The sequence below is a fragment of the Kogia breviceps genome, chromosome 6, assembly GCF_026419965.1.
Source record: "Kogia breviceps isolate mKogBre1 chromosome 6, mKogBre1 haplotype 1, whole genome shotgun sequence".
NCBI lineage: Eukaryota > Metazoa > Chordata > Mammalia > Artiodactyla > Physeteridae > Kogia > Kogia breviceps.
The window spans coordinates 31,876,485-31,904,065 of NC_081315.1; the positions used below are offsets into that span (position 1 = coordinate 31,876,485).

General features: G+C 37.2%; 1 protein-coding gene and 1 pseudogene across 5 annotated transcripts in view; one reads left to right on the forward strand and one right to left on the reverse strand.

Annotated features, from left to right (window-relative positions):
- The window catches only part of FBXW7 (F-box and WD repeat domain containing 7), a 208,169-nt gene that overhangs the window by 77,105 nt on the left and 103,483 nt on the right, over nucleotides 1–27,581 (reverse strand). For 3 of the 5 annotated variants that reach the window (XM_067035666.1, XM_059066683.2, XM_067035664.1), the window contains 2 exons: nucleotides 16,959–17,008; nucleotides 15,744–16,313 (listed from right to left, as the gene is read on the reverse strand). In XM_067035666.1, coding sequence (XP_066891767.1) covers nucleotides 15,744–16,244 — 501 coding nt within the window. In that variant the 5' untranslated portion in view covers nucleotides 16,245–16,313; nucleotides 16,959–17,008. The remainder of the gene's footprint in view (nucleotides 1–15,743; nucleotides 16,314–16,958; nucleotides 17,009–27,581) is intronic. The other 2 variants (XM_059066684.2, XM_067035665.1) reach the window with 1 other exon arrangement.
- LOC131758495 (oxysterol-binding protein-related protein 9 pseudogene) lies at nucleotides 20,211–21,564 on the forward strand (annotated as a pseudogene).

Sequence of the window (27,581 nt, forward strand, 5' to 3'; positions counted from 1 at the left end):
AGGCTATACTTAAGATGTTGAATTTCCTTTTTAGAAGCTATCAAAGATAAATAGTAATCCAGAGGTCAAACGTGGCTCAAAGTCAGTGTTTTTGGATCCTGCACAAATGTGCCCCACGGTGCGTAAGAGCCTGAGAAATCTTACTGGCTCAGCCATGACTCTTTCTTCACTCATTCACACCACCTGTTTGGGAATTGCAGATTATATTTCTCATTTCTTCACCCCAAGCAACTAAAAGAAATTGAGGAAGAAGAATCATCGGCTCATATATTCTTTAGTTCAGGATGATCTGGCTCTATGCTGCAATATTACATTCTATGTTAACAAAAGAGGAAATCAAAACAAGAAAGATAGCGTCTTGGAGGGATCATTCTTTTCTCACATCCATGATGAGGATGCCCAGAGCAACTAACAATGACAAGACTTTTGTTTTTAATGCACTTATGTGCATGTATTTGAGAAATTTTCAAAAAGCACACACATATCCTGAAGCACAGTAAGTTTGGGCACATATGTACTGCCATCCCAAGGCTCACTTTTTGTTCACTTTTTGTTGGCATTGTTGTTTTAAAATAGCAAAATGTATATATGAGAGGTGCTGGTTAAAAAAAAGACAACACTAGGTATCTCACATATCATATGACAGGGCACATAACTACTCCAAATATTAATTTCTAATTCTAAGCAAGGAATAGTGTTCTAGAACACAAAGTATAAGAGAGAAAAGCACTTACTAACTATACTTAAACAAGTTAAAAGCAACAATAAGTTACCATATGGCCCTCTAGTGTTCAATGAAGAAACAGATGAATTCTTAATTCTTATATATAACATTTCATAGTAAAAAATAATACTTTCTTTGATTTACTAAGTATGTTAAAAACATGTTCATGCATGACTTCTACAAAAATCCAAATAGGTTGTATCTTCTGTGGCTTTACTTCTACGTGCTTTCTTTTGAACTACCATCCATGTTTAGAGTATCCAAAAGATTTTGAAAGAATTCTTAAATGTTTTTAAAGATTTTCCATAAAAAAAACAACTCTAAACAGAGAAGAAACAACATTTCTCAATTAAAACTAAACAGTATTAAATTTAAGGAAATTTTCAGTGTCAAGACTACAAATTAGGTAGGTATTCAGAACACAACTAATCCATATTCTCTAATCGTATTTTCCTTTCTCCGTATTCTGCTTCTATAATTCATCCAACTTGGTTTTTCTCTTTATCATAATTTATAGATGACAGACATTCATTACAGCAACCAAAGCAATGGAATACATGAAAACTGTATTCCCCAGAAGAGAGGTCAAAGATGGGATTGAGATTTTAGGACAAGAGTCAGAGTAAACAAGTAGACTCAGAAGAGATTAAGATTGTAAGCACTGGTGAAAAATTGATTATTATTTTTTATTACATAAAATTGATTATTACTGTCTAAATAAAGTTGGTGAAACACTAATTTCAAAATGGACCTAAGTTTATTACAGGTTTTAAAACTATGTATTTACTGTTTATATATTGGAGTTTTGTAGGGGGAAGGTGGGGACTGGTATATGAGCAAGATCTAAATTATACTCCTAGCTCTGTCATTCACTTCCTATAACTTTAAGCAAATAATATTTCCAAGTTAAAACTTCAGAAACCACAGAAAGATCTGAAGTTCTTATACTTGGTATCAAGATCAATCCTCCAAATGTCAAGGTAGTAAGTTGACTACAGCCTGGAAACTCTACAAAGGACCCCTCAAAGTACCACTTAGCCATCAGTAAATCACTAGAAAAATACAGGATATAAACAAAGAAAATTTAAACAAATTTGCCCAATATTAACCCATATAGATATGTGGAATATATTCAAATAGTCACCTAGAAAGGTTCTATAATTACTTCTAAAAATTCTGCCACTATTCAAAAAAGTTACACCTCCTCATTTTCATTTCTTTACAGCCTCCCAACACTAATTCCTATTAGTGAAATATGAAAGCCTAGCTTTCATTTCCTCACTGAAGATATCACTGATTTAATTATTTGAATGTGGATACATATGTGTTGAGAACTACAAAAGTGGGAGGGACAATGAAAATGCTGGAAGACAGAATTTTAATACAAAATAATCTTAGTAAACAAGAACTTGGGGGACTTCCCTGGTGGCACAGTGGTTAGGAATCTGCCTGCTAATGCAGGGGACACGGGTTCAAGCTCTGGTCAGGGAAGATCCCACATGCCGTGGAGCAACTAAGCCCGTGCGCCACAACTACTGAGCCTGCGCTCTAGATCCTGTGAGCCACAACTACTGAAGCCCACACACCTGAAGCCCATGCTCCACAACAAGAGAAGCCACCTCCATGAGAAGCCCACGCACCACGATGAAGAGCAGCCCCCGCTCGCCACAACTAAAGAAAGCCCAAGCGTAGCAACGAAGATCCAACATAGCCAAAAATAAATAAATAAATAACTTTATTTTTAAAAAACAAACAAACAAACAAACAAGAACTTGGTAAAGGAGCCAAAATGTGAACTCAGTGAGGATGGAGGCACGATGGCAAATAACAATAGAAAATCTAATAGGGACAAATTTAAAGTCTTGTACTTAGGTTCAAAAACCTATAAACATTCACATTAAGTGGAACAGGATTAAACTAGACTGTGTTTATAAAAATACATAAGATTTTGTTTTCTGAAAACTGAATTCAATTTTTAAGCATTTTCTACATGCAAAGTACAAAGTCCTGTAAGACACAGCAGAATCTTAGAGAATCTACAATCTGATGAATCAATCATCTAGAGAATCAACAATCTAAATATATATAAATTTTTTTTAAAAAGCTGACTACAACTATCACAATATAAGTTAAAAACAAAGACCTAATGGAGATACAGAATTTTGCTCGGAGTTCTGCGAAATATTTGTAAAGGAGGTAAGATTTGAAATGGATCTTAAAAAGGCCAGAAATTTGAAAGAGGCTACAGAGGGAAGAAGACATTTAAAAGAGAAGGAAAAAGCTTAAGCAAAGGTATCAAAGTAGTCTGAATTCCTCTGTTCTCAGAAATGTCAAATAAACCGCTGCTGCTGAGGTAGAGAGCAGGGCAGAAACAAGCTGAAGGAAATAAGATCAGGAGCAAGGCAAGGGTATCTTCTCTCACTACTGCTTTTTGACATCATACTGGGAGTCCGAGCAAATGCAATAAGACAAGAAAAGGAAATAAGGAATATGCAGATTAGGAAGGAAGAAATAAAACTGTCTTTATTCACATATGACATGATCATCTATGAAGAAAATCAGAAAGGATCAACAACAAGAAAAAAACTACTGGAACTAATAAGTGATCATAGCAAGGAATCACTTTCCTATATACCAGCAATAAACAAGTAAATTTGAAATTAAAAATGCATTATCCTTTACATTAGCACACCCCAAAATGAAATAGTCATAAATCTAACAAAACATGTCCAAGCTCTCTATGAGCAAAACTATAACTCTGATGAAAGACACCAAAGAACCAACTAAATGGAGAGATAGTCCATGATCTTAGATAGGAAGACTCATTATCAAGATGTCAGTTTTTCACAACCTGATGTATAGATTCAATGCAATCCCAATCAAAATCCCAGCAAGTTATTTTGTGGATATTGATAAGCTGATTCTAAAGTTTATATAGAGAGGCAAAAGACCCAGAATAGCCAATTCAATATTGAAAGAAATCAACAAAGTCAGAGGCAGAGGACTGATTAATCAAGACAGTGTGGTATGGGTAGAAGAACAGACAAATCAATCAAAGGGAGAAAATGTCCTCATTTTCCTTTCCAAACTTGTTTTCTTGATAATGCACAAGCATTTATTTCTCCACAGTAAGTAGGTCTTAAAACTTGTAATAATGAGCTTATCATCATTTAGATTCACATCTTATCATGTTGGAAGGAATCCTTCACCGATCACAAGAGCAACGATGCATGTCTCAACCGGGGAAGAAGAAACCCAGTAAGCAAACGAATAAGAAAAAATATGCAAGGGCAACACTGGATAATCCCTGCCTTGCTTATGATCATGTCACCAAAGGAGATAATAAGGACGATAAAAATGACACATGTTTGCACAGCTTTTTAACACTTTCAAAGCATTTCACATTCATCATGTCATTTCAACTCCACACAACCCTTTGCAATAAGTTCAGGTATCTTATTCCTGTTTAATGATGAAGAAACTGAGGCTCAAGGAGGTTAATGGATGAGAGAGCAGATAAGCCTTCTTACCTCCTATTCTTTTCAGCACACAAGTCTGTCTAATACTACCTGCCTAACCTATACACCAGGGTTGTGATTCAATAGAGGAAAGCTGTCCAACAATGAATTCCACAGGTCATGCTGGGGAAAGATGTTGTGGATACCAAAAAAAGGTAACAAAATAAAAAGGAGCCCAGAAACACACCTACGTTACATTATAAATATAATCAACTGACTGATCTTTGACAAAGGAGCAAAGGCAATACAATGGGACAAAGATAGTCTATTCAACAAATGGCACTGAAACAACTGGACATGCACGTGCAAAAACTAACTCAAAATAGATCATAGACCTAAATGTAAAACACAAAACTATAAAACTCCTAGAAAATAACATAGAAGAAAACCTAGATGACATTAGATATGCTGAAGACTTTCTAAATACAACACTAAAGGTACAATCTATGAAAGAAATAATTGATAACTGACTTCATTAAAAACTGCTCTGTGAAAAACGATGTCAAGAGAATAAGAAGACAAGCCACTGATTAGGAGAAAATACTTGTAAGAGACAATGATAGAGGCCTGTTATCCAAAATATATAAAGAACTCTTAAAACTAAACAATAAGAAAACAAACAACCTGATTAGAAAACAGGCAAAAGGGCTTCCCTGGTGGCGCAGTGGTTGAGAATCCGCCTGCCGATGCAAGAGACACGGGTTCGTGCCCTGGTCCGGGAAGATCCCACATGCCGCGGAGCAACTAAGCCCGTGAGCCATGGCCGCTGAGCCTGTGCGTCCGGAGCCTGTGCTCCGCAACGGGAGAGGCCACAACAGTGAGAGGCCCGCATACCACAAAAAAAAAAAAAAAGAAAAAAAAAAGAAAACAGGCAAAAGATCTGTACAGACGCCTCACGGAAGAAGATATACAAATGGCAAGTAAACATATGAAAAGATGTCGAATATCCTATGTCATTAGGGAATTTCAAATTAAAACAACAATGAAGTACTACTACATGCTTATTAGAGTGGCCAAAATCCAAAACACTGACAACATCAAATGCTGGCAACAGGAACTCTCATTCATTGCTGGTGGGAATGCTGAATGGTACAGCCACTCTGGAAGAGTTTGGCAATTTCTTACAAAATTAAACATACTCTTACCATACTATCCAGCAATCATGCTCATTGGTATTTACCCAAAGGAGATGAAAACTTCTGCCTACACAAAAACCCGCACATGGATGTCAGAAGCAGCAGAAATGTGAAACAGTATATACACTGACCCTAGCTATGCAGAATATGTATCCGTGTGGTTAAGGACTGGCAAGTAATACGTAAAAATTTATCCACTAATTATTTAGTGACAAATTATTAGGTATATGGGTGCCTTACACATGATAAGTACTCTTAGGCAAGATAAGAAATCAAAGGGCTTGAATAGGATGGAGATAGGAAAACAAATTTAATATAATATGAAATGAGTCATAATAAATATAGCATGGGAGTAGAGATTAAGATAGGGAAACTCTTGGGGGGTGGATAAAAGCAGATACTAGCTGGCTTTATGGGTTATTTTACGGTCCCCCTCCTCCCAAAATTACTGTTTCACTGAATTTTCAAATTTTAACAAAAGTGCAACTTGGACCCAGAATGAAATCTAGGTTCAAATTCCTAGCTCCACTACTTACCACATGACTGACCACTGACGAATTACTTAACTTCTCTTCACTTGTTTCTCACCTCTAATATGGAAATAAAACTCAGAACCAACATAACAGGACTGTTGAGATTAAATGAGGTTATATATGGAGAGTATTTAGCAGTGTCCTAGCACATAGTAAATAGTGTTCAATAAGTGGTTTATTAGTAATAGTAGCATTGTTATCAGTGCAGCTTGCCATTGCACTGATGAGGTTCAGAGTAAGAACAGGGAATAGTCTGGCTCTACTACACCTGAGCAGCACCTCCATTGACTATAGCATACAACACTTCAAGATCAATTTGTCCAGAGAAGGGCAACCAGATCCTAGAAAACATGTTGAAGGCATTAAGTCTGGAGAGAAGATTATGGATGAATATGACAGCAGTCTTCTCCTGTAAGAAAGGCTATTACTGCTCTACATGGAAGAGGAAGGATCAAAGAAAGGTAATAGATGTCCACATAAAGAACTGTCTAAAAATACAATGCTACTCCACACTATAGTATTCCCTAGTGATGACTTCATTTTCAAGCCCAAGTCTCTTGATAAAGCTACTGGGCACAGGTTTGGACTTGGTGATCTCAAAGGTCCCCTTCGGATTGTATCTCAGGAGACTTAAATCTAGGATGGAAAACCTAAGCAGTTTAAATATATTAATCAGTTTGAAGAAATGAAGCGTTGGGAACAGGGGAGGGGAGGAAAAGCATTGGTGACTTCCTGGTAAAGCACTGCAGAATTATATTTTAAAAGATGGATTCTGAAATTGCTCACAGGATGTTTAAATGAAAGATATTCATGTTTCAGGGACAGCCAAAAGTGCTGCCAAGGCTACTCTAAGTAACTCTGAAGAAACCATATATTAAATAAATGTCTTAAATACAAAGAAAGATACCACCATGCTAACTACTACTCCTCTAATAATGTGGTAAGGTGACCTTAGAGAACTGCCAGCATGGCACCTGAGTCCTAGAGAGGTGAAGAATTGGTTATTCAAAGAACTCTTAAAGATTTCATTGCTTTTTTACCACTATATTCAGCTGCATTTTCATGAAGAGATCATTATATAATGCCCTTCCTTGTGAAAGATGTCTTTTTATCCAGTCTTCTACTGGAGCACTATACATTATGGAAGTTATCTAAAAAGACTAAGTAAGTAGAATAAAAACTGGTTTCTAGTAGATATAGTTTTTTTCCCTAATAAATAATAGTAATATATGCCTGTTATAACAACTTGGGAAATTCTGAAAGGTACATAAGAAAAAACAGAAATAACTCAACCACATTCAGAGATAATTTCTAACATTTGGTTTCTTTCTTTCTGATCTTTTCCCATGCATATATATAGATTATTGTATGTTTATTTCATAGTTAGGATCATATTATATACATAGTTCTGAGTTCTATATTTTTAGTAAATGTTATATTTTTAAGGTTTTCCTGTTATTAAATTTCCTTTAAAAATATGACTTTTAATGACTGTATGAGTTACCTGCAATTGATTTCTGCACCTTAGCAACATAGTTCTTAAACTAGGGTTTTAACTTCTCCTCTGGGGAGTCAACTGCTAATTGTTATTATAATGTTCCTCAATGTAACTATCTTTATAATGAATATCTGAGTTTTAAACTAAACTTAAATGGCATGCTTATTTATAATTTATAGTCTAGCTTGGGTACATCATAAGAGGTGAAATGAGAATTGCTCACATTGCAATCTGTGAAACTTCAATTCTCAACCTGAATCAGCACTAGAGGCAAATACATCAAATTTCTACTGTTCCAAAAATAAAAGAATTAAATGTCAACTCAAGACAAAACTTACCGCAAGAGTCACAAGGTTAACACCAAATGAACTGTAACATAGAGAACCAACAACGGATTCAAGGAATCGAATTTTCTAATTCTAGGAAGGTGTAACGATAGAGATGGAATTTGGCCTGGAATTTGAAGGCTCTGGCTAGAGTTTATTAAAAGCAAGGGGAGAAAAAAAAAAAAAAAGCAAGGGGAGAAAGGGAGATGAAATCAGGTAGAAAAAAATTGGTAAGATTGTGAAAAACTTCAAATGCCCACCCATGGATTTGGCTTCATCAGTGGGAAATGGAGCACCAGATACCTAAAATTGAGGTTACTGATCCATACAGAACAAAAGTTCATTTTAAAAAATTCATCCAATAATTCATACTGGCAACACATTGTCAAGGACATGGCACTCCTAAGATTTTTAAACATGACTCTTCAATTTTTATCTTACAAGTGCCTGGGGGTAAGAAAAAGTAAGATCAAGTGTTCATATGTGTTAAACTCTTCAGCAAACCCACAGACTTAGATGATAAGAAAAAGTCAAACCATTTTTTCACCAAATGAACAGAAGACTAGGATATTAAGAGACTAGAAAATCTAAAGAGGAAAATTAAAAACTGGTAGGAAGAAATACATACAGTAGTAAGTTTTAGCTTTCAGTGGACCACTCAGGTGACAATGCCCAAGAGACAGGTAGAAATGCAGGACTGAGGCCTGGGTGAATGATGGGCCCTTGAGACTTAATTTTGGAGTTATCTACCAAAGTAAAAACAGAACCCCTCTATCCTTTTCATACCCTCTTCCTTATCAGCAACAAAAACAACATTAATAAACCTCAGTTCATTTTAATTATATACATATGAAGCAATCTGCCTCAGGAACATTGAGTATAACTATTTTTGGTATTTGTGGATACTTCAGAGAAGGTTATCATCTGCATAAAGTACAAACCAAGGGAACACTATTAAAATTTTTTTAAATTCTCCATTCTGTGGGAAGATTTCTTTTGGTCTATAATTAAAATCTATAATTAATTAATTATTTGCAGTGAACAGTATAACAGATTTAAACATGACCAACATTGAGCTATTATGGTTTAAAATAATGTTAATACGTATTTTTTTTTTTTTTTTGCGGTACGCGGGGCCTCTCACTGTCGTGGCCTCTCCCGTTGAGGAGCACAGGCTCTAGATGCGCAGGCTCAGCGGCCATGGCTCACGGGCCCAGCCGCTCCGCTGCATGTGGGATCCTCCCGGACCAGGGCACGAACCCGTGTCCTCTGCATCGGCAGGTGGACTCTCAACCACTGCGCCACCAGGGAAGCCCCAATAAGTATTTTTTAAACTGCACTAACAGGAATTAATTAGAAATTGACCATAAACTAAAGTTCATTTTGGCATCCAGTTGTAAAATTCCCAAAGCATTTAAAGTATACAGATGTTTTAAAGAAGAAAATTTAGAGAAACTGACAAATTCTAATAGAAGGAAATGATGCCTACCTATCAACTAGGAAGACCTGTGAAAAGCATCCCTTTGGAAATTTGTTCTATTCTTATTTTTATTAGAGATCAGCCCAGCTTATGATAGTATGCTCCCACTCCTCCTGAGCATCCTTTTAAAAGTATTTATCTATTTCTCTATTAATAACTTTTTCCACTAGAGGGTGATATGATGACTGAACACTAAAGGTCATAAAAAGTACATAGACTGATATCTTCTGTGGGGAATGAAGTGTGTTCTGTGAGATTAGGGATGACGGATAAGAGACAGACAAAATGAGGTCACAGGCTTACATCTGCAAACTACTTGCGTGTCCCAGGCACTACACTACTTGCTTTACATAAATTATTTTACTCAATCCTTACAAAAACCCTGTGAAGTAGGTATTATAGTCTTATTTTACAGATAAGGAAACAGTTCAATGAGATTACATATTTATGGCCATATAATGAGCAGCAAAATCAGAATTCAAGTTCAAGTCTGAAAAGCTCTTTTCACTCTACTAAGTTAGGGGAAACCCATCTCCTCCAGTGAGTCCCCTTCCCTCCGCTTCCACCCTCTCCACACGTTTAAAATTGGGTTAAACTGGGCTGAGTGAATGCTTCCAGTCTGTCCTCCTTCACAAATGCAGGAGGCATGGCTATGTGTTGGGCTATGTTTCTTAGTGGATGTTATTCAAGATGACTGCTCTCTGGACCTCTCTCCACCTAACAGAATTTAAACTTTGGTTCTTTGTCTTACAAGAACAAAACAAGGCCAGGGACTTCGTGACATGGCCATCGCTCTCTAGAACTCTACCTAAATAAAGTAGAATTTAGAATGCTATTTGATTTCAGTTGTTACCCACATTGTCCTACAAAGTTTGCCAGTAGGTCTGGCTCAAGGGAGTAGCTGAAAGATGCTGGACTAGAAACAAAACTGTAATTTTGATCCCCTGACTGGTTAGTGATCCTTGTCCCTAGTTCCTCTATTGTTTTGAATCTAGAGACAAGAAAGTCTCAGGCCTTGGGCTTCCCTGGTGGTGCAGTGGTTGAGAGTCCGCCTGCCGATGCAGGGGACATGGGTTCATGCCCCAGTCCGGGAGGATCCCGCGTGCCGCGGAGCGGCTGGGCCCGTGAGCCATGGCTGCTGAGCCTGTGCGTCCAGAGCCTGTGTTCCTCAACGGGAGAGGCCACAACAGTGAGAGGCCCACGTACCGCGAAAAAAAAAAAAAAAAAAAAAAAAAAGCAGAAAAAGAAAGTCTCAGGCCTCTTATACACTAACATACTGCTCTTCGAATATATACATATTTTTACTAAACACTTATTTTTTATTTGAGGGAAAAAGGATTTAAAAAAAAAAACTGCTTAGGGACTTCCCTGGCAGTCCAGTGGTTAAGACTCTGCACTTCCACTGCAGGGGGTGCGGGTTTGATCCCTGGTTGGGGAACTAAGATCCCGCGTGCCACGCAGCGCAGCTAAAAAAAAAAAGCTTAGTTACCAGGAGAAATCTAACAGTCAGGATGGCAAAAAAGATATATTAATTTGAGATAAGGAATGAAGTTATGTGAGAACAAATAAAAGGCACTATGATAGACATGGAAGAAGCAGAAATTGGTGCTCAAACATGGTTCTCTTCATGAAAAGATCAGGAGGATACAAGATCTGGCCTGATGGTCATCTCATTTGCTTTTCATTTTAGTAGAAAATGAGTTGACACTCTCCATTAAACATGGAAAAGAAGTCTTTAGTATGGGCTGGGCATCTCTACAGGAAACAAGATTTAAAATATATATATATATAAAAGACTGTTGACACAAGGAGTTAAAACTGAAGAGATGGGCATTTCTATCCAGGGAAGCAAGTTGAATTTCGAATTTGCAGGCAGACTAACCAAACTTACAGAAATAGCTGGCACACAACCACTAATAAGAAGCACATTTGATGGAATCCAGAGAGAACTGATATCTGTTATCTAGTCTCAAATTTCATTGTCACTTCTTCCTGTTATAACTTTAGCCTTGAGCCCTCATAACTTCAGTACTTGCTAAATACCACAAAGAAAAGCATTTAACTAAGCAACCTGTACTTTCTAAAGGATAGCTCTGTTGATTTCAAATGTGATATGGTATTAGAAAACCACCATACTCCAGAGCCTAGAACCTAGAGACTTATAATTCTGCTGAAAATCTTGTTTAGTAATGTTTGCCAAACTCTACCATAGGGGGCAGCATAGCACATGGAAAGAAAGGGTTTTTCTGAAATTAGGCAGATCTGTCTTAAAATCTCTTGCCACTTACAGTGAAATTTTGGGGTGTTGGCCTCTCTGCAAGCTCTGCTTACTTAAGTTTGTTTGCAAGTTTCTAGGAACTTGCAAATAGTATGGACTTAATAAGCACCAATTCTTGACTGCCACTGTCCTTGACTCTTAACATTAAGAAAGTCTGGAATTTCTAATTTATATTATTGCCATACGCTCCCATTAGAATAAATCTTTGGTGACTAGGGGGAAAAAAGATTGTCCTAAGAGTTTTGATAGTTTCCGATATGCTTTCAAAGAAAAGACCAATACAATGAAGGACCAAAAATGGTTTTTCTCATTAATATCATATCTGCATATATAGCATTGTTCAGGTATGCCAAATAAGTCTAGCAGTCCAAAGGGTATGTTTAAGAAACTGCCCCAAAACAAACAAACAGAAAAACATTTGATAGGTATGCTGGGTAAGACTGTAGAAGGCTAATCCCATATTAACATTAAAAAATGGGATTTTAAAAATAATCATTATACTTCTACTCTTCTCAAAAGTTATAGTTTAAGAGGATTTAAAAGAAATTGTGGCTTAGGGTAATACCTGTAGAAGTGTCTTATGTTTATAATGATCGAGAGTTTAAAGTGTCTTCAATTTATAATAATCAATAATTTAGAGCTGCTCCAAAATAAAGTAATTTTGAAACAGTGAGCTTCCCCCCGGTTTACTGTAGTTAAAAGAATTATACACATGGGTGACTGACATTTTCTTTTGAAATAACACAGTACTAGGTGATTTTTTAAAATGCTGTTGAAAAAAATAAAATGTTGTTGGGAATGATCCTAAAGAAGCATTTCAAGAACGAACAAAAAGGAAAACGAGCCAATCTCATATTGACATCCTACTTTTTAGAAGGGCATCTCTGCCTTGTCAATCAAATAGCTTTTATATTCTTCTTGCTGTATTTATTAAGGCAAATGACCTCAAGATAAACAGCATATCAAAAGTGCATTTTACACACACACACACACACACACACACACACACACACTCACATAAACACATGAACGCATCTAGCCCTGCTGCTATTAGTACTCAGTCCACTCCTGTGGCCTTGTATGTACAACACAATAATTGTATTTACAACTCAAGAGTCACTAGGGGAAACAGACTTAAATTCAGTATGTTTGCTTTTAAGGAGGTAGCTAATAAGACATATCTAAAAGTTCTGTTTATGGTTTCATCTTGAAGAGAAGGGAAATATAAAGCACCCGTCAAATCTGTATACTGGAAATTTTCCTACTGAACACTATGATGACTTCTCCTTTAGGGAAATGATACATTTCATCTAGCTGTCTTTCCAGTTTTTAATTTAAAACGCAGCAGAATTCATTGATAGCTTTGCATCATTCTGAAAGGCTTAGTTTTGATTAAACTTCTTTCTTAAATAAGATAATGCAATTAAATACTAAATCCCTATTTCTCCAACTGAATCCTCAGAAAAAAATAGGAGAAATATAAATTTCCTCTTTTGAGATAGTAACCTTGAGGGAGAGAAATCAAGAGATCAGGTATATGAGCTGGGCGAACTGCACCTATAAAAGGTTTGAGCTTTGCCATTGGTTGTGTTAGCCATCCGGCTGAGATCCAAAGCACCACTTCAACACCTTGAGACAGGGATGGTAAAAGGGATGAAATCCACCACTTGAAGCCACTTCCTTCTTAGTTCAAACCAATTAAATAGGGCTTCCCTGGTGGCGCAGTGGTTGAGAGTCCGCCTGCAGATGCAGGGGACGCAGGTTCGTGCCCCGGTCCGGGAAGATCCCACATGCGCGTCTGGAGCCTGTGCTCCGCAACGGGAGAGGCCACAACAGTGAGAGGCCCGCGTAACGCAAATAAATAAATAAATAAAACCAATTAAATAAAATCTACACTTGCAGACAGGCTATGGAAATTAGGGATAAACATGTTTTAGAAAGAGTTTAAAGGTTCACAGCCGAAGCAAAACTGATACAGCAATGCAACTATTAAACCGAGTTTCTAAGCTATTTTATTGCAGGTCCAAGTTAAAGAGGATGATGTTAAATCTGTTTGTGTGTTGTTTATGGGCTAAATAAATGATTCACTGTAAAATTTAAAAGTAAGCAAATAAGAGGATAAACTACCTCAGCCATTATTTATTTTAATGTCTGTAAAATAAGTAAGATATTGAGTTAAAATGCTCCTTTCCAAAGAATTAACTCACAGTCTACTCTACATGGATATTCATGATTTTTATCTAATTTTTAAATGATAAAGAACCAGAAAGCATGCAAAGATAAAGATCTATGAGCGAAGAAGCCTGAAGGGAAAAAAAGGATAGAAGTTATGCTACATACCTCATTCATTCTGAGTATAATTCTTTTTACTTTCTCTCCTCTTTATATATACCATTACTTAACAACACTGCCTAAAATATTGATTAAGATAAATTCTAACTCCAGCGAAATGAACACGATGTCCTTATTGAATTTCCTGTAATTTCAATAGCACCAAAATACAGAGAAAATAAAATTCAATGCAGAAGAGAAGTCAGCACTTAGATGACTGAGGAGCTAGTGAACAAGACCAAGGTATGTAAAGAAAACTCATTTCCAACTTTGTGTGTGTGTGTGTATGTTCATATTCTTTACAACTTAATTTTTTTTTATTATGGAAAACTTTAAACATACTTGGAAAACTACGTAGAATACCCACGAACCCCCACGTCCCTATAACCCGGCTTCAACAATTAGCAACTCATGGCCAATCTATACCCTCCTTCCTATTCTCCCCTTCAGTATTATTTTGAAGCAAAGCCCAGACACTATATAATTTCATTTTGACTGTAATTTGATGGGGGAAAGGGAATACAATAGAAAGATTGGGTAGTGAGAAACGCTTCCTCTTTCTCTCCACAATCCCTGTCCCTTGTTATGACCGCAATTTTAAGTGATATTTTCAGGAATGTTTTGAGGAAAGAAGCCCACATGCCACCCCACAGAATTAGCACTGGCAATTCCATATTTACTCAAACACTTCCCGCTTCCACCTCAGACAGCAGCTCCCTGCCTATCCAGCAAGGAAAATTCTGGGAAGCAATGACAGTGTGTGATAGTGACAGTGTATCCAGTCCTTAACTCTGGCACACCCTCCAAGGACTGTATAAAATGGAATTGTCTCTCAGCACTAGATTAGTCACCAAGTCCCTGAATTGACAGGATTCCTCTTAGCTTAGACAAGAGTCTAACTGTCTACCTTTTAAAACATGGCTATGGCTAGTTCCATGGGCTACCACCAGCTAAATGAGATAAGGAGGCAGATCCAACAGAGCCATCTCCCAGGAACAAAGGGAAAGGAAAACTGCAAGCAAGGGAAGTAGTGGCAGTAACTTGAGTGAAAGTTGGGAATCTAAGTGCATCTTCATATCACCTCCTATTTCTCACAGTCAAATAACAACCAAAACGTTTGGCGTGGTTATCCTATACTTAATATTCAAATGCCTGGAGAAGCAAATGGAGTGGTCCACTAAAATGGAATCAGGAAAAAAACACCAATTCCTCTGGGGTTCCTAAATGTTTTAATTTTAATAAAATAACCAGAAGAAAACATGCAGTGAAGACAGCACCATACATTCTTGTTGTTTTATAATGTAGGAAAAATGTTTCATAATCTTAAATATGTCGGCGTCTAGTATTTTAACTTTTAAAAATACCTACTCAGATTTCCACAACAACCAAATACTAATATTCAGACTGTAATTTTACCTTGTTTACATAACAAAGAGAAAACTGTTTACAAAGGCTATATCTTATTCATCATAATAAGAAAACTAATTATGAGGTAGCTTCCAGTAACTAGTGCCTTGGAGTAACACCTGTGAATACACAGCCCACCAGACCAGCTGCACTTGGTAAATAAGAAAAGAGCCTTCACTACTTGATCTACACAAACCATGTTTCACTCCGACCCTCTCCACTACACGCAGCCTACTAACCCCTGTCCCAGGGACAAAATTGATAATGAAATTTGGTATCAATGATTTTTCATAGTAATAGGATCAAATACCCTCTCTCCATGTGTAATAACATTGTCCCGTTATCAGTATTTCTATTTCTAATACTTTCTGTAAAACAAAAATTAGTTCCTTTTATTACTACACATCTGAAGATTAATTTTGCAGTACTACAAAGACTGTGAGGCAAGTTTCATTACAATTAATCCGGGTATGTAACATTTCTCAGGTGAAGAGCAGACTAAATGTACTCACTTTTGTTGTCTTTGTATAGAACGGGGAGGAGAGCTGGTGAATAGGCAGGTCCGCGACACTACTAGAGTTTGTGACACTGTTACTATGTGTATGTTCATCTTCTCTGCTGCTGTCATCAGACTGATCAAAATCATCACTCTCCTGGTCCATTTCCTCTTCCTCTTCATCCTCCTCATCTTGTTCACCAGCATGTTCTTCGTCTTCCTCTTGTTCCTCTTGGTTTCCCGAGGCGTCCTCATCTACTGAAATAAACCGGTTATTGTTTTCTTCCAGTTGTCCTTGCTGGGAATCACTCTGGCGCCCAGGTCTCGGTTCCGCGCCAGCGACTTCACCATTCCTTGCAGGGTGCTCCTCCTCCTGTTGTCTCAGCTGCTGCCGCTGTCCCTCCTCCACCACGCGGTTCATCTGCTCCTCATCTGCCTGGCTTGAGGAAGGGTTACCTCTCAGAGAGCCTCCAGTTCGTCGTCTTTTGCTGCCCACAGAGAGCAGTTCCTGATTCATTTCCAAAAGCCAGCTTGCTACTTCTTGGACCTTGGCTAGACTATCAGAAGATGCAAAGGTTTTCACATTCTGTAGAGAAAAATGGAGGGAGGGAAAAAAGGTTTGTACAATCTACATTATCTTCTACTTTTATGTTATATGTCTATATTCCAAATTTCATTAAAGATTGTAAAAAGTATTTGATGCCATGGAGACATTAAGATGGTCTTTTGGAGTCAGTACAGAAAGTTTAAATTATAAAAGTATGAGACTTTATAAAGACATACACAAAAATCATATAGTAAACAGCTTTATTTTAATCTCCTTTTAAAAATAATTTTAGAACAAAGGTTTATAGTTTAGTTGCTTTGACCAATAAAACACAATCTAACCAATAAAACATTTTTAAATTTTAGATCAGTAGCTCATAAACTATACCCTTTCTCAAACTTCCACAAAATGTTAAGAAGTGTATCACAAAAAAACCTATTCAATGCTCAGTTAAGTTCAGGAAATGCTGAGATAAACCAAGATTAAAAGGCTTTTTTTTGAACTTTAGGAATTTCCCAAACTTTTCTGATCACAGAACCTTGCTTTTAGACAGTTTTCTGACAGTTACCAAATATAATCACTATGATTTTCCTTTTTCATAATGAATATAAATCAACTAGACATCAAATAAATAAAACATTTTATTTCAAAAAAAGAAAAGAAAAAACGTTCGTAAGTTCATACCCTCTGACCCAGTCACTCCACTTCTGGCAATCTATCCTAAGGAAGTAATCCTAAAACAGAAAAAAAAATGATGCAGAGGATGCTCACTGAAGCTTTATCCACAAAAACAAAAAATAAAAATAAATGTAAATATAAATTAAAATAATCAAAACCCAAATGTTCAAGACAAAGGAACCCATGAGATGGGATATATTTAGTACAATCCCTAAACATAATGTTCATAAAAAAAATTTGTGAAAACATGGACGTTTTCACAAAATGAAGGACATTATATGATCATAGAATGATTTTTAAACTGCACAAGACTAGACTGAAGACAATATTTGAAAATATAAACTGCATTTAGGCAGTGGTATGACAGGTGTTTTAATTCATTTTTTTACCGTATTTCTCAAATTTTATGCATCAAGCATGTTTACTTTTATGTTTTTAACAGTGGCTCTAAAATTTGATCTGATATAGAATCTTTTCATAACATTCCTTCTTAAATTTCATCCTTTGCAGATATCTATATGGACATGCTTGAGGTTACAGAAAATAATGCCAACACATTACACAAGTTTATATAAAATTCCTTTTAAAAATCCCTTTAAGGTTTATGAGATAAGGAAATACAATATCCATTTTCTATCATGCCCTAAGAGTAAATACATTATATCACAATGATCTTGAAATAAAACAGCCTTATCCACCTCTCCAACCCTTGCCACTAGATGGTCACTCCCCCAAAGGTCCACGGTTCTCACTGCAAACTTTAAGATGGGGTCAAGAAAGTCCAAAAGATAATTTTTAAATAACAGTATTTTATTTTCTCTTCTATAATCAATAATTTCTAAGAAATAAGCTACAGTGTGTGTGGGGGGGGAAATTCTTAAATTCTAATTACTCTAGAACTATAAATGTAGAAAGAGAAGAGTTCTAAAGATGGACCCCTGAGACTCTCCAACATTCTAAAAGAAGAGAAGTAGCCAGCAATGGTGACCGAGTAGGAAAAGCAAGAACGAGAGGTACCCGTAAAGCCAAGTTAAGAAAGCATATTCAGCAGGAGAAAGTAAATGATGACAACTACTGCCAAGAGATCAAGTACGATGTAGACAAAGAACTGACCCACTGGATTCAGTAACATGGAAGTCACTAGTAATAGGAGCAGTTTTTGTCAGTTGAAGTCTGATAAAAGTAGATTTAAGAGACTGGGAAAAGAGAATAGAGATGGTGGGTATGGAAGAGTTTGGAGTTTGATGCAAAAGGGAACAAAAGAAAGGGAGTAGTAATTGGTAGGGAAAACGGGGTCAAGAGAAGATTTTTGATTCTTTAAGACTAGAGAACTAGCAGCATATCTGTACACTGACAAGAATGATACAGCACAAAACAAAAAAGTCGATAATGTAATCAAGAGAGAAGAAATAGTGAAGTGATATCCTTAAGTAATTAAAAAGGGGATGATGAGAAAGCTTTCAAACGTTAGAAAAGGGGATAGATAGAAAAGGGGATACTACATTTATGTTAATAGATGGAAAAGCAGAATAGTATTCTATAAATGCTTTACTTCTTTTTAGCATATTTCTCAATGTGGGAACAGTTGGAAGTAGGTAGATTTTTATAGTGGTCAGAGTCTTTGGAAGTTCCCTGCTCACTCCTTCAATTATTTTTTCCTTTTCTTTGTAAAATAGGAAGAAGCAAGGTTATCAGCTGAGAGTGATGTTACAAATTTGAAGAGAAAGATATGAAATAGCCCTCTAGGGAAAGAGAAAGGGAACCTTCTTTCGCACACGAGATTTTGATGATCAAATGTAATCAGTAAACTATGATGTAATATATATTAAATGTGGCTTTTAAAAGTCAAGTGGTTCTGATAGATAACCAACAAGAACCTACTATATAGCACAGAGAACTCGGCCAAATATTCTGTAAAAACCTAAATGGGAAAAGAATTTGAAAAAGAATAGATACATGTATAACTGAATCACTCTGCTGTACACCTGAAACTAACACAACATCGTTAATCAACTATACTCCAGTGTAAAATAAAAATTAAAAATAAAATAAAATGTTATGCTTTGGAAGAAAAAAATAAAAGTCAAGTGGTTCTTATTTACAACTCAGGCAAGCATAATACAAACTTTATCTTTGAGGTAGCAGGTAGGGTTCCTTAGAAAAAGGAATATATATATCCACTGTCTTCAGAAGATAAACTACAGAAAATAAAGGTCATCAAAATCTTGCTGGCTAGTATATGTCAAAGACAAACTATGAAAATATCACAGGAAATCAGGTTAAAAATAACATGCTGAAACACAGTGACCTACACAAATGAAAAAATACACACACACACACACACACACACACACACACAGTACCCCTGTGTATATAAAAGTAAATCTGCTATACACAGGATTTCTTCAAGGCTGGAATCAAAATCTTGCTTTAGTAACTAAAGTCTAGCTCTCATAACACTAACAAGAACGTTTTTCACTTGGATGTTTATTCACAGAATGGCATGAAACCAGGGACACTGCCTGGGATAATGCAGGCCCCCCAAAAATTGCCCTTTGTGTACCCAACCTAACAGGCATATTTTTACAAGACTGAAACAAATTAAATGACATATTAAGAGCAACTTACAAAGTAAAAAAATGAGAGAACCAAGATCATAAAACAAAGCATAAAGAATGTGTGTAAAGGGAGGAGACTGTTGGTAAGCAGCCAGCCTATCAACAAATAGAAAGTTTATAACTGGCATTTCAAAAATAGTACCAGTACTGGTCATTGAAGAACACTTCTGTTACCAATTATGAATAATAAAAATACAAATCACTGTCATTGTATAACTTTAGTGTAATATTGAGGGGAACAGAGAAGAAATGTCTTAAGCCAATAAAGATAACTGACTCATATTTACAGTGTGGCATGTAAATAGCTTTCTAAGTAATACAGATTCTTAAAGATAGACCTGGTCAATAATGGAAAATCCAGGGAGGGAGGCGCCGGCTCCCACCCCTGAGTCCCCAGGGACCCTGCTGCTTGCTGGCCTCGGGCACGAATATTATTCGTTCTCTCCCTGCCTCCTTCCCGCCGCCCCCTGGGGGTTTGATTCAGGATTTGTTCCTAGTGTCCAAAACTTTGATAAGGAACTTAACAGAGGCTGATGCTTACCTACAAATCTTGACAGAACAGTTAAAGCTTTTTGTTGACAAGCTTCAAAACTGCAAAATGATGAACAGAGAAAGAAAACTGCAACTCTCAAAAAGACCACAAATAGCATGGTAGAATCAATTAAACACTGCATTGTGTTGCTGCAGACCGCTAAAAGTACCATTAATCCTGTAGATGCAATGTATCAACTTAGTCCCTTGGAACGTGTGATCAACACAATGCCTTCCCAGACCGTCTTATCTCTAGAACCTGCTCAGTTGTGTAAGTCAGAGCAGCATCCATCTTCTCTACCAGTTGAACCTGTATTAGCTACCTTGGGACATCATCAGACTCCAACACCAAATAGTACAGGCAGTGGGCATTCACCACCTAGAAGCAGTCTAACTTCTCCAAGCTATGTCAACTTGTCTCCAAACACAGTCCCAGAGTTCTCTTATTCTGGCAGTGAAGATGAATTCTATGATGCGGATGAATTCCATCAGAGTGGCTCATCCCCACAGCACTTAATAGATTCCTCTGGATCTGCCTCAGTCTTGACACACAGCAGCTTAGGGAATAGTCTAAAGTGCCCAGATACCACGCAATCACTTAATTCTTCCATGTCCAATGGAACAAGTGACGCTGAACTTTTCGATTCACATGGTGAGAGAGATGATGAAAGGGAGGCAGGGTCAGTGGAAGAGCACAAGAGTGTTACCATGCATCTGTTGCCACAGGTTAGGCTTGGAATGGATCTTACTAAGGTAGTTCTTCCAACATTTATTCTCGAAAGAAGATCTCTTTTAGAAATGTATGCAGACTTTGCATACACCCGGACCTGTTTGGGAGTTATTAGTGACCAGAAGGATGCCAGAGACCAAATGGTTCAGGCTGTAAAATGGTACCTCATGATGAACATTACATTCTCATATTCCGCAATGGTTATGGAAGGTCTATCCTCACAGTGCCCTGCATGGAACTAGGTGGAGAATGCAATATTAATTGTTCCAAAACTGGCTATAGTACCAATATCGTCTTCCACACTAAACCTATCTATGGGGGCAAGAAGCACAGAATTACTGCTGAGATTTTTTTCTCCAAATGACAAGAAATCTTTCTGCTCAATTGATGGGGAGTGGAATGGTGTAATGTATGCAAAATACTCAACAGGGGAAAATGTTGTTTTTATAGATACCAAGAAGTTGCTTATAATCAAGAAGAAAGTGAGGAAGTTGGAAGATCAGAATGAGTATGAATCCCACTGCCTTTGGAAGGATGTCACTTTCAACTTAAAAATCAGAGACACTGATGCAGCAACTGAAGCCAAGCACAGACTTGAAGAAAGATAAAGAGCAGAAGCCCGAGAAAGGAAACAAAAGGAAATTCAATGGGAGACAGGTTATTTCATGAAGGTGGAGAATGCGGGGTTTATGATGAACCATTACTGAAACGTCTTGGTGCTGCCAAGCATTAGGTTGGGAAATGCGAAGTTCACTCCTGGTGACCAGGGCAGAGGCATAATGAAGTAACAATCTTCCTTTGGGAGAACCTATTCACTCCCTTCTTATTGCAGTGGTTCCTATCTCAGGGATACTGGACTTTCTGATGCAGATGAACAAGTAAAGCGAGAAAAGCTTCCCTTTTTCCTGTTCTGTGGCAGTTACAATGTTGACTTCGGTGGAGAAAAACTTCAGGTTTTGAAAACAAGATGTCTGCTCCTTTTCCAAATCCCATGTTATAAATCCCAGTTCCAAACTTTGCATTCTAGTATTGCTGTTGAGATATACAACATCTGTTTCCTAGTTCATATAATCTTGGGTTATATAGATAGATAGATAGATATAATAGGTGATGCCAGATTTTTCATAAATACGCCATCTTCTGTAAATATTGGTTCCTCTCAGCTGTTTTAGAAAATTTAGGGCAAAGTATTAAAATCACGTGTTAGGAAATTTCATGGTCTCACCTACAATAACTTTTATTTTGTAATTGAACTATTATTAAATTGTATCTAACTCTGGACTACAGTTTAATTATACTCAGTGCTTCTTAAGGCTTCATAAAGCAATTTTTCCAAAAAAAAAAAAAATTAGTTTATAAAGTCCCACAAAAAAAACTAAGCACCCATAATCTAAAACTTGAAACTGCCATACAGGAAATATACAGGAAATATTAATAAATGAGGTATTAATAAAAGCACATTTTTGCTTTGAAAACTTTTTGTATGATTTAGGACACTATCATATGAAACACAAATATCAACAAACAGAATCCTATATCCTAAAGAAAAAAAAATTATGTAAAATTTAAGGATGTTCTTTTATTTCTTCTTACCAGTATATAATGTCAAGGTATATCATATACATAACTTATATTTTTATCAATAATCAGTGAGACTGAAGTTGAAGTCAGTAAAACAAAATCTGACAGCTAATATATTTTGACATTAAATTGTATGATTTCCTTGATGAGAATGGAAATGATTTAAGGTCAGGAATAATACTGATAAAAGAAAATGAAACTGAACAAATTGAAAATGTTCCTCACTTCACAGACAAAGCAATCGGGCTCAAAGAGATTAAGTATTTCTCAAGATTAGCTAGCTTAGACCCAGCTAGCAGGGACCAGAAATTGACATTCAACTGAGTTTTCTTTCATGTGCCTCAGTCTACGTAACTACATATGATAAAGTCTTAAAATAATATTATTCTCGAACACTGATATTGCTGCCTTCTCCAAAACCAGAATCCTACAATGCTCAAAAATTATTACTCTAAAAAAAATAAATAAATACTCACTGAGCACTCAATATGCCTCAGGCACATATTAATTTTGTAGAAGATAATGTTTAGAAATGTTTCTTTACAAGTTAATCAGTGACTTAACCTGAACCCATAGCAAAATTAAATTTTACATTACGACCCTTTATGCATGTATTTAAACAAATCTAAAACAATGGTTTCAGTGAGAGGGAATGATGAAATGTTTATACCTAAAGTCTCTATAAATCACTACCCTTAATTAAACATAGTCCGTTTTCATTATTTTTAATTTACGTATTTATTTTTGGCTGCGTTGGATCTTCGTTGCTGTGTGCAGGCTTTCTCTAGTTGCAGCGAGTGGGGGGTTACTCTTCTCTGCGGTGCACAGGCTTCTCTTGTTGCGGAGCACACGTTCTACGTGCATGGGCTTCAATAGCTGTGGCATGCAGGCTCAGTAGTTGTGGCTCATGGGCTCTAGAGTGCAGGCTCAGTAGTTGTGGTGCGCAGGCTTAGTTGCTTCGCGGCATGTGGGATCTTCCTGGACCAGGGCTTGAACCTGTGTCCCCCTCACTGGCAAGCAGATTCTTAACCACTGCGCCACCAGGGAAGTTTCAGTCCATTCTAATTATTCACAGTAATTGTGTTCTATAAAGTTGCCACAAATACCAAACGAGTGTTCCTAAGGGAAATACACGGTTGAGTTCCTGCAAGCCTCTAGTCACATTTTGGCCAACTGATCAATACATAATCTTTTTATATGTGTATTTCTATTTAAAGACATGTTATTTAATATATAGTTGATTCATTAACATTGAACTCATGGTCAACAGCACTATAAATTCATGCCTGAAAGAAGCTTATCTAACATGTATGTTTTCCATAATGCACATCACAACACTAGGCAGTACCTCAAAACTGCTTGGGAATCATTTTGAACAGCAAAACCACAAACAATAAGCACAAAAAGCTTTTAGTGAAAAATGTTTCAGTAAACAGACGATGAAAAGGACACTTGTGTAGAATATGAGAGCTGAAACAAGAAAGCAGAGTGTCACCTGGTTCAGATGGGAAAGTCCATGTCAGGTGACTCAAATTTTTTGCCACCCTGTGCATGCGAACATCCACAAATGACTGTGAAAGAACCACAAGTACTGATTTTTGGTGTTAGAAATAAATTTCAGTGAGTAGGCAAATCCCATATTAAATAAAGCTGGACTTTGTATAAAGTAATGGCTGGAGAAAGAAAAGGGAGAAGGGGCACCACTTTTCCTTAGGTAAGTGGGGAGAACAGGCTTCTCCCGGCAGTGTGGAAGTCCAGAGAGGCCCAAACCTAAGGGTACCTAAAGGAAGAGACACCTACAGGCATCTCCATGCCAGGATGAAGAAGTATTATAAGTATTATAATAATTGCTCTTCAAAAAAATTCAATAATAAGGTTATTAAGATAAAAGAGAACTACTCTGTGACTTCCCCCAAGTCGTAGAAAATACAGGGTAACTTTTAGTCATTATACCTGCTTAATTTAGCAGCACTTCAGACCTAATTTCAGTGGTTTTTTTTTTTTAAGTTTCTCACAAACTTTTTTTTTTTAAGTTATTTATTTATGGCTGTGTTGGGTCTTCATTTCTGTGCAAGGGCTTTTTCTAGTTGTGGCAAGAGGGGGCCACTCTTCATCGCGGTGCGCAGGCCTCTCACTATCGCGGCCTCTCTTGTTGCAGAGCACAGGCTCCAGACGCACAGGCTCAGTAATTGTGGCTCACAGGCCCAGTTGCTCCGCGGCATGTGGGATCCTCCCAGACCAGGGCTCGAACCTGTGTCCCCTGCATTGGCAGGCAGATTCTCAACCACTGCGCCACCAGGGAAGCCCATCTCACAAACTTTTTAAATAGTTTCTTATGAACGTCGCTTCTCAAAAGACCTTTGATTATCCAAAACCATTTGAACGGCTTATTTTAGGTTACCTAAAGGTGTTAAAGAGGGCATAGTATACATGTTAAAGTGAGCTCTGAAAGCCTATCTCAGAGTGAACTAGAATTGTGAGCCTCCAAAGAAGATTACCAGGCAAAGATTAACCTTGAAATCATAGTAGACACTGAGGAATATTGGTTACACTAATGTACATGGGGTGACAAGCAAATTGTCAAAGCCTCCAAAGACTGTGCAATACTAACATATTCAGAAGCCACTAGGCTTGATCTACAAAGTCAGTTCAGAAGCTTTAAGATATAAATGGTAGGAAAATCAACCAAATTGTACTGATCATCAAGAAGGATAACTCAAAGCTTGGAATCACCTTCTATAAGCAGGTTAGGATTTTCAATGAATCCTAAAAGAACCTCACTAATCACCAGGATTCCTCTTCTGGACGCACCATTTAATAATACTCCAGCTGCATATTATGAACTCTCTATATGACAAATTAATAATTTATTATTAATCACTATGTTCAAACTGATTCAAGCGAAGTATCTGGAACACATACTAAGCATCACTTACTTAGTATCACTCAAAATCCACCAAGAGCTTCCCATCTCACTCACAATAAAAGTCATTTTTTTTTTAAAGGTTGTCTTTTAGGCCCTGTATAATCGACACACATCCCACCACTCTGAGCGCATATTCCACTCTTCTCTTTTCACTTTGCTCCACTCTTTCTGTCCTTGTTCTTTGTGGAAGAGGAAAATACGCTGCTACCTCAGAGCCTCTGCACTGGATACACCTTCTACCTGAATGCTCTCCCTCATATATCTGCATGGTTCTTCCCATTATTTCCTTCAGGACTCTTTTCAACCATCCTCTAAGAAATGCACTTTCCCTAATAATCTTATTTAAAATAATCACTCCCTTGCATCACATTATTCTCCTTTGCCCTGCTATCTATCTAACTATCCATCCATCCATCCATTCATTTCTTCATGTATCATCCGCCTCTTCCCACTAGAATTTAAGCTCCATAAGGAAACAGACTTAGCTTTTTCACCACTATCCTCAGCACCTACAAAAATGCTTGGCTCAGTAGGTCCTCAAAACATTTAGTGAGTAAATAATTACTACATCTTTTTAAAGCCCGTCATGTGCTGAGAATTCTTTCCTCATCAAAGAAGAGCTACAAGCCAGGTCACAAAAAAGTACCAGATATTTTAAACACATTTTTTAAGTTGTAGTCTGTACTGAACAAGTCACTTGTAGTACTCTTGAAACTCAGAGAGTATAAATCTAATATGTTAACATTTATTTATAAATTATCTTCCTCTAAGTCATAAAGATATTTTTCCCTTTATCAAATTTCTTGTTATTTTCAGCACATGCTATAAAAAATGTACGATTAAAAAGATGAATACTTCAAAAGCACATAATTTGTGGAGTAATTCTAGTTTCACATCTCCCATACTGCAGCTAACTGGGAAATCATTTATGTAGCTTAAGGTGAAAATCTTCCAGAGACTGCAAAATTAGCTGAACAGATCCTTAGTACTGTAAATTAATAAAATCAACACAAAATGAACAATACGGGGCACATCATACAAGTATTCATACAAGCAGCAATTATTCATTTGAAGTTTTATGGTTCTGAACTGAATATTTTAAATCCACATGCCTCATCAATCATGTATATCTTTACTAGAAAGGATGAAAAACACTATTTTTCAGTCCATATATCAATACCTACTTTTTATGTTATTTAACTTACATATACATATGTATATGTAAGTTAAATAACATACATATTTCTGGCCAAATTTAATTCCTCACTCCCATTCACCTCCATTCCCTCTGCAATCTGGGTTTACTCCATTATAACTAAATTTTAAACTGGTCGCTAAAACCCACTGGATCTTTTACCATTTTTGTAGCTTTTGACATTACTAAGCAAGCGCTCCCCTCTTTACAATTCTCACATCCCTAGTTTCCCTTGATATAATCCTTTTCTTACTATTGTCCACCAAGCAGCACTATTGTTCTCCACTGACAGCTCCTTCCTTCTCTGCAGTTTCTTTGCAACCTGGGGTTTTAACTACCACATAGAAGCTAATGACAACCAATTCTATTCTCTCTACCCAAACTCCTCCACTGAGCCTATTAGTTTTATCAAGATATCCCACCACAGTTGCCCCAAATTCATTATTTTAAAACGCAAATTCCTGTACACACACACCCGCCTAAGTTTCTTCTTAGGTCCTCCTATTTTCTCTACCTCAGTGAATGGAAGCATATTCTAGTCAGTTGCAGATTTAAGAAACCCAAATGGTTCTTCCTCTTCTACTTCCTTCTACTATCCTCTCCCCTCAACAATTCAGTCCTAAAGCCGTTCAGTGGAGCCAGGCAAGTTAGGTATAAGTGTAGGAGGTGGTGGCAGTCCAGTAGAGGGTGGAGGGCTTCCCAGTATGTGGGGGAAGGTGGGAGGAAACAGCCTGACTATGAGCAAGGCGATGAGCGATCCATACAGCAAGAGGCCCAGCATGGCAAAGGCAGAGCAGAATGAGAAGTTCTACTTGGGTGGGGGTGTCGAACGTCAGCAGGGTAAGAAAGGCATCCACATGACAGGATGGCGTCAGAGCCCAAATGGGATATGGCAGGTGTGGTGGCCACAGCGGTGCCCTGCTCAGATATCCCTTCAACAGAACCTGCTACGAGGAGCAGAGCCTGCTTGACAGCCCCCAGCTACCTCACCTTGGAATCCACGGTAACATTCACACCTGGCCAAGCTTCCTCTAGACTTCTCCCAGCA